The following is an 8,139-nucleotide window of genomic DNA, read 5'->3' as shown; positions in this document are numbered from 1 at the left end:
CTTGCTCTTTCCAGGATTATTCTTGTCTTTCCAAGAATTCTCTAGTTCTTTCCTGGGATTCTATGGCATTTTGAAGGCACTGTTTTGCTTGTATCAAGAGAGAAGACGGTTGGAGTGGATTTTGTGGATTTGTGGGTGTTGTGGAGAAGTTGTGTTGAGGGATATAGAATGAATTTTGTGGGAAATTAGATGTGTTTTGTGGTTGGTGAAATGAAGTGTATGGATTGTGGAGGAAACTTTGTGTTGAGGCATAGTCAAGTGATGAAAATTTTTCAATTGAGAAACTGGGAGGTGAGGTTAGATAATTTTGCATAAATGAATTAAAGATACGCTCAAGTGATGATGTCTCTTGATAAGTGGAGTATGAACTATTGAATGCTCTTTGATTTTGATCCTCCCACCCACAACTTGAGTAATTGTCGAGTTCATCACAATATAGATCATTTTGTGGTCCTGGGGAGCAATCTTGCATGAATTTATTGAGAGCACAATCAAGTGATGATGTCTCTTGATGAATAGAATATGGAGCATTAAAATCTCTTTGGTTTTGACCTTTCCAACCACAACATGAGTAGTTGTTAGAGTCATCAAAATTTGGGCTATCTGGTGTCTCTGGGATGTGTTCATACTCTATCATTCTTTGTTGATACTCCCATCCACCATTAGCATAATAACATGAATCATTTTGTGGTGTTGGGCAATATCCCATGAAATTGTCTTGATCATTTTGTGGCTCTGGAGCATATTCCCACTGGGTGGATTGCTCATAATCTGTCATTTCTTAGTGATATTCCCAACCACCATTAAGATAATGACTTGAATCATTTTGTGCTGGTGGGCAGTATCCCATGAAATTTGTTTGATCAAAAGATGAGGTGAACTCTATTTTGAGTTTTGTAGAACACAATCACCAAAGAAGATTGAAATTCTTCATTTCACAAAAAAGAAATTCTTAGTGAGGCAATAACACAAACACCTTAGTGTCAAGAGAAAATAGAAAACTAAAAGAACTTTAAATGGAAAAAACAAAGAAAATGCTGAATCTAGACTTATCACCTGCTTAATCATTGTCGATCTAAATCAATCCCCGACAACGGCGCCAAAAACTTGATGAGGGAAAATCGATTTCCACAAAACTAACCGGCAAGTGTACAGGGTTGCATCAAGTAGTAAAACTCACTTAGAGCGAGGTCGATCCCATGAGGATTGATAGATCATGCAACTTTAGTGAGGTGATTAGTTTAGTCAAGCTAACAGTGGTGAATTGAGTGAAATTGATTAACAGAATGTAAATTGCAAGGAATTTAAAGTGCTAAAAGTAAATGGCGGAATATTAAATGAAGCTCAAAGCAATCAGAATGAAAAATAACAGAGAACAAGATTCATTAGGGATTAGAGATATCATAATCCTCAATGAATCAAATGGGTCTCAACTCCTTTCTCAATCATATGAGTAGATCTATGGCGGATTGAAATTGATTGGATCCCAATTCCTTGGCAATCTAATCTCTCTAATAACAATCAATCTTGCCAATTGCTTGATCCAATTGTCATGAGAAGAGGTTAAGTGCATGTTTCTCATCCATAAGCCACACAAGTTCTCAAGGCCTCAATTCCTCACGAATAGTGTTGGTCAAGAGAATTGTGAATGATAGAGCCCCAATTCTAATGCCCATGATTTCCCTTACAAGGCTCACCCAAGCATTCAACAGATTCAAACCCCCTTTTGGAGTGAATGAATCTCAATCAAAACAGAGGATATCCTATTGATACCCAAACGAATTGAGGAGAAAAAGAAGTTCACTCAATCATGTGAATTATAATAGAGCTCTTCCCCCTAATGAATTGGGGTTTAGTGGATCATAGCTCTAAAAACAAGTGCAGGAAATTTAAATTGCATGAAAGTAAAATCAAGCTCAATATGAACGGGAATATAAAAGTGGCAGAAAGTAAATTGGCAGAAAGGTAGAAGTGCAAGAAATTAAAATTGCATAAAGGAAATTAAATTCAATATAAGTTGACATTTAAAATTTGCAGAAAATAAGTGTATCTAAACTATGCTAAACTCTCTGGAGTCTCTAATCCTCCAAGAGAGCTCTGGAGTCTCTAATTCTCCATCCTGAGCCTCTTTTCTACTCCTACTCCTACTGCCAACCTCCTAATTCTATAAAACTAATGCCTTTATATAGACTTTCCTAAATTACAAATTGAAATGAAATTAAAAGCAAATTACAATCAAATAAAAATTAACTATTTTAAATGATTCTTGCGGCCTTGATTGGTTGGCAAATGTGAGCTTGCTTGCTTGCAGTTTAAATGGACTTGGAGTGATGTCAATTGTGCAAAAGGTGGGCTTCCAGGAAAACGTAGCGCTCTTGAGAAGAGCGGAGCTCTTGTGCACCCACGCGTATGCATAACACATGCGTGCGCGTAGTTCAGCAATTTGGCCCATCGACGCGTACGGGTCACGCACACGTACGCGTCGCCAGCTGATTTTTTCCATCGCAAGCGCTCTTTAAAGGAAGAGCGTAGCGCTCTTCATATGAACGTAGAGCGTTCTTGAAAGAGCGCAGCGTTCCTTGCTTTATATATTCACGCTAAGCTTCCTTTTGATTAATGGCCCCATGCTAGCAAATTAAATGGCTCATTGCATGCATAAATATTATTAACGCCTTGCATATTATATTAACGCCTTGCATATTATATTAACGCATGCTTCATGAATTAGTGGCGTTAATACCTTATTGCATGCATGCTTTCATTTGCTTTATTACATTTATTAGTAACGCCAATGCATTACTTAATTAACGTAAAGCTTGATTCGTTCATTGCCAATTGGCATTAATAATAAATGTTTCATGCATGCATGCTTTAATTATTAATTCATGATAATGCATGTATAAGGCATTAATGTATCACATTACTAATGCCAAGGCTTCATGGGTTATGGGCCACGCTTTAAAAGGGTGGCCTAAGATTCTAAAAACGTGCTCAAACTTTAAAGTGTAGCTAAAAATTCTTCTTTTTTTCTTTTGAGCTTAATTTGTGCGATTTTGCTTCTTTTTCTACTTATTTTCTACAAAATTTATCAAATCAAAAGATCAAAGCAATATACTATTTAAGCACTAAAATACTCAATAATTAAGCATTAATCATTAGTTTCTTGTATGAAAAAGCATAGAAAAACACAACATGATGCGCAGTCATTAGTGTCCAGCAATTAAGAATTGTATATCAATGTATGAGAATATCATTCATACCATCCATTATGCTCCTCCTTGGTAAAGTTCCTTTCTTTTTGCTTATGTTAATCTAACTATTGGTTTTCGAGATCTCTTTGGCATTCTCAATTATCTTATTTTTGTTACATGTATGTACCATCACTACCAAAAAATCACTACAAAAAAAGGTTTAAAATGGCATTTATATTACGGCGGTTTTAAAGAACCGCCGCAATATCCAAACATTATTGCGTTTTTGGTTGTTGCCATAATTGACTGTGTATTTCATGGCAGTTCTGATGATTATGGCGGTTTTGAACCGCCATTATCCCACATATATTAAAGGAAAAAGTGCAATCCCTAACTGAAACACTGTGCATATACATACAATGGCTCGCTCAATCTCCCTTCTATCTTTCCCTCGTCCTCGTGCTCAATCCATCGCTACCGCCACTTTCACTCTCCACCATCGCTTCCTCTTCAACAAAATCAAAGGTTCCAAACCACACACCTTGTTTCCCCATTGTACGACGATAGCGGATCTTCTTTCAAATCTCGGATCTTCTCCGGTGACATCTCCTCTGGCGACGACCTCCTTTGGTGAAATCTCTTCCCATGGTAATCTCCTCCGATGATGTCACCTCCAGCTTCCTCTCCTTTCCATCCTAGCTTTGCGCCTTCTTTGCCAAAATTCTCAGTGCCTCCCTCAGCGTCTTCTTTGATGACATCTCTCTATTGAAGATCTGTATTTCCAAGCCATCACAAACAGAACAAGCACAACTCTCCCCTGCTTCCTCTGTTCTCCTGTAAGTACTATAGATCTCTCTCATCCTTTCTCTTGTCCCTTCTTTAATTTTTTTTCCGGTATAACAATATAATTAATTACTATTTGTTCTTATGTTGCTGGTTCAATTTGATTAATAATTAAGGTTAAGCATGACATCTTAATTGTATGATTGTTAGGGTTTTGAGAGACAAGAATTGTAGCTTATTGTGTTTTGAGCACCATGTGTTTATTTTTATGTGTGTGTGATGGTTAATGTATCTAAATTGGTACTTTTGTATATCAGCTTCTTCTATTGTGCTTCTAAATTGGTGGTTAACAATCGAATTCTTTTCAGATGTAAATTGTAAAGTACATTCTTTAAATTCTTGATGATTTGTTCTATTTGTTCATGAAGTTGGCAGAAAATTTATGGGAGAAAGCCCTGGTGAGTGAAGCATCAATTTTCTTCTTAATTTGTTATTCTTTGGTTCATTTATGGCAACACTAACTGTGAGTATTCTTGTCTATCCATATCAAATTTGCTTTAATTCTTCCAAAAAAAGAAAAGAAAAAGTGAATCCATGATTATTGATTTGTTTCCATTCTTACATTATAAATGTTCAATTTTGCTATTCAACAATTCACTTCTGATAATGATTATGTTCTTTTTCTTTTATTTCATTTGATTTGATATAATTTGGTACTTCTAATGTTGCTTGTAATTTTCAATTTTTCATTGATTCTTAATATGAAAGCTCATGCTTTATGTCTTACTATGTGGTGGATTGTTTTGTTGAAAGCTTTAAATTTTGTTTGCTTTAAAATTCATTTTTATTTTACTAGCACACAACCTGCTCGATGAAATGCTTCAACTAAATTCTGCCCTTATCAATGCTTTTATGACAGAACTGGAACCTGATTCTCCAGTTATCTAGGTGATAACTATGATCTTCTTAAGAGGTTATTTTGGTTATTTAAAAGTTTACTTTATGTTATCAACTAATGTTTTTCCATTGCAGTGTGATTATGATCGTCTTCAGTTGTCAACTAGTTCATAATGGAGTATAAATTTTCCATTGGGATTTCCTTATTTGTCATGCTTAAGAAACATGTTTAATGTATGAAAAATTATTCTATTGATTTTCAGAGAGAACTGCGGTGAAAAGATGGATGAATTTCTTAAGAGATGCTTTTACCATTCTGGTCAGTATGACTCTCATGAAAACTTTGCAGCACTGGACAAGAAGCTTAAGGAACATGAGGTAATTTTAATTATGGCGCATCATTTTAATTTGTGTCAACAACTCAAGATTAACATATGAAGGATGCATGAACTTATCCTTTTCTTTTCATTCTATGTATGCTCTTCTAAGCTTTTCTTTCTGATCTTAATTTAGCCATCTGGTTTTTGCTTTTGTAGAATGGGAAAGCTTCTAGTTGCATGTTCTATCTATCAATTCCTCCAAACATATTCATAGATGCAGTAAAATGTGCCAGTTCATTAGCATCTTCTGGTAATGGTTGGACAAGAGACATTGTTGAGAAGCCTTTTGGTCGAGGTTCAGAATCTTCAGTTGTTTTAACAAAATCGCTCAAGCAGTATCTTCGTGAGGATCAAATTTTCAGGTTTTCTACCTAAACTGATTATGTAATCTACTACTTTACAGACAAGTTTCACCACTTAAAATCATGGAGAATCATATACAGGATTGACCACTATCTGGGGAAAGAGCTTAATTATTTGGTTATTGTTTTGAAAGATTTAAAGGTTGAATGTGTCAAAACTTTCTGTTGAGGTTGTGTTTTTTCTATTTCATTTTTTGATTATATATGAACCAATCTTATTTTTGCCATTTTATTTGAGCAGGAAATTGGAAAGTCTTGAAGTAAGACATTCTTTTCATCTCACATTTGTCTTTTCTATATATTGTGCATTTGATGCATCAGGTTCATATTTCGTGTTTCCTCTGAACTTTTATTAGTGATGCTGAACATTCTGGCTTTATATATATTGGAAAATATATTGCTTTACTAGTTGACTTTTCTCGAAAGCCCCATATTTTCTTTGTTAGCAGTTGGGTAGAGCTTGCTTAATAATTTAAATATTTCCTGTGATTTAAATTTCCCCATACCTCTACCTTGACCTTCGATTTGCCAGCATTTAACATGATTGCAAAAGCCTCTTCTAAGCCTATAAATCTCATGCATGCTCTTGGGTGATGAAAGTTTGAGGCCATCATATATTAATTTTGTTTTACATTTGCAATTTTTTAGCTATTGGAATAATATTGACAAGATCAATAGCATAGAACACCTTAGGCAAATGAAAGAATCAGTCAGGGAATCAATTAATCGTGTTTACAGAAGGTAATATTTTGTTTGATGTGGTCTAGTCATATTATTTTGACATCTTCAAGTTTCTGACATATCGGTATTTTAGCATATATGCACATCTTAGACTAACATCTTTCATGTTAAATGAGTTGTGAAGTGGAGTTTATATTATAAATTATTTTTGTCTGCAGGAAAATTTGGGAAAGCACCAAATAATGTCTCTTGAATGTGCCAATCAGGTAGAAAATGTACTCTGTTCATATGTGAATACTATGTCCTTTCTTTGGGGATAAATCTTATTTGGGATATTGTTGCTTCGTAGTTACATGATGGAATCTTATTATACATAATTTATTTTGAGTGATATTTTATTAAATAAATCATTTTTATTCTTCATTGAAAGATATAAATATATAATACACTATAGTATTATCCTAATTTTGATCCGTATAAGAGTTGTCTTGAGCACATCCTTGTAGCTCGTAGTAACTAGTAACGTGTTATTAATTGTCCTTATTGTCAGTTGATCATTTTTATACCATCTATTGAATTTTATATCTTAACAACTAAATTTGTTCTATTTTTTATTACCCATGTAGTAAATCTTAAAGTTTTCAAGCTACTCAACTTCCGTAAATATTGATAAATTATTTTAATCTGTTTTGATATATTTACATGAATAAACAAAATAAAATACGAACACTTGGGTGAGTTCCATCAAGACCAGAGAGTTATAAGCAATACTTAGAAGACGAGTATAAATTAACATTGATTAAGATATTACGAAATTTTCATTGAACAATTATGGTTCATTGATATGTAGTTTTTCTTGTACTGTTTTCATTGAAGATTTTGTGCTCTCTGTTTTTTTCTTGGTGTATTTAGGTCACAATCTGCTGAGACTGAAAATATTGTCAGAGGTAACAAGCATAGTGAGTCCCAAACAATCATCAAGTGTATCTGATGATATAGTTGGGATGCATTCTCCTCTACATGAATTAGAAAAGCTACTAGTTTTGGACTCACATAATTAAACAATCAAATAGAAAAATATAATTGGATGAAAACGTAAAATTTATTTGTATTGCACTTGAGTTATGTAAATTTTTTTATAAAGTTTTGATATTGAGATCTGAGTTTCTTCCATTTTGCAACAGCTTGAAGCATGTGCCTGGCTTCATTGAGAGAGCTGAGGAGCTAAAAGAAAAGGGTGTGGATGAATCAATTTAGGTAAAAAAAATATTTGTCGTATATTATTTTTTATTCGTGCACAATTTCACCTAATTTCAGTCTTGGGATATCTTATATATAAACAAATATTGATGAATTAATTTAGGTTCTGATTCTTTTTAGTTATTTTTAATATTGAATTGTCATTATTAATTTTTTCTGGTATTTTTTCTTGGCAGATTACTGATAACTTGGAACCAAGATTTTACAAGGATTTACGTAATGAAAACTTGGCTTCAGTGAACGTTGTCTTGTGTATATATAAAAAATTGTTATAGTTGTATATTTATATATTTATAGTTAAAAAATCATGTTATGTTTGATACTTCGTATATGAATTATTATTTTTTATTTCCAATACTAAAAAATCATATATTATGTTTAATACTTTGTTCATGAGCTATATAATATTTTGTTTATGGATTATGATTTTTTGTTATTGTGAAATTTTAATCGAAAAATTATTTGTTTAATGCGATAAAAATGACTGTAAAAATTGCCTTTTAAACGATAAAAATTGTAACTTTTATTCGGTAAAAAAGGCGGTTTGTAGCTGCCAATTTAAACAGCATGAAATGTCATTTTAAT

The 8,139-nt window shown here is 33.3% G+C and overlaps 1 protein-coding gene across 31 annotated transcripts; it reads left to right on the top strand.

The window, feature by feature from the left end:
• Positions 1-3,606: 3,606 nt before the first annotated feature.
• On the top strand, positions 3,607-7,883 carry LOC130976100 (glucose-6-phosphate 1-dehydrogenase 3, chloroplastic-like). 31 transcript variants are annotated; one of them, XR_009084578.1, is made up of 10 exons: positions 3,607-4,027; positions 4,403-4,432; positions 4,894-4,922; positions 5,007-5,049; positions 5,135-5,249; positions 5,408-5,613; positions 6,262-6,354; positions 6,513-6,560; positions 7,479-7,551; positions 7,731-7,883. XR_009084578.1 is itself a non-coding variant. In XM_057900864.1 (8 exons), exons 1-7 carry the CDS (start codon positions 4,397-4,399, stop codon positions 7,503-7,505), a joined length of 480 nt encoding a protein of 159 aa, XP_057756847.1. In that variant the 5' UTR covers positions 4,044-4,396; the 3' UTR covers positions 7,506-7,551; positions 7,731-7,883. The 31 variants fall into 31 exon arrangements, 1 of the variants encoding a protein (XP_057756847.1); XR_009084577.1 differs by having other exon boundaries at positions 4,831-4,922; XR_009084564.1 differs by lacking the exons at positions 3,607-4,027; positions 5,007-5,049 and adding exons at positions 5,855-5,934; positions 7,207-7,241 and having other exon boundaries at positions 4,041-4,432.
• Positions 7,884-8,139: the final 256 nt, after the last annotated feature.

Source organism: Arachis stenosperma, chromosome 4 (genome assembly GCF_014773155.1).
Source record: "Arachis stenosperma cultivar V10309 chromosome 4, arast.V10309.gnm1.PFL2, whole genome shotgun sequence".
NCBI lineage: Eukaryota > Viridiplantae > Streptophyta > Magnoliopsida > Fabales > Fabaceae > Arachis > Arachis stenosperma.
Note: the sequence above shows the minus strand (reverse complement) of the source record. Positions and strands in the feature narration are given on the sequence as shown.

Excerpts from the sequence above, each read along its gene's own strand:
- LOC130976100 (XM_057900864.1), top strand. The coding sequence starts at position 4,397 with ATGAAGTTGGCAGAAAATTTATGGGAGAAAGCCCTG. Across the intron at positions 4,433-4,893 it reads ATTTATGGGAGAAAGCCCTG|AACTGGAACCTGATTCTCCA; the intron begins GTGAGTGAAGCA and ends CTTTTATGACAG. Across the intron at positions 6,561-7,478 it reads CTCTTGAATGTGCCAATCAG|CTTGAAGCATGTGCCTGGCT; the intron begins GTAGAAAATGTA and ends ATTTTGCAACAG.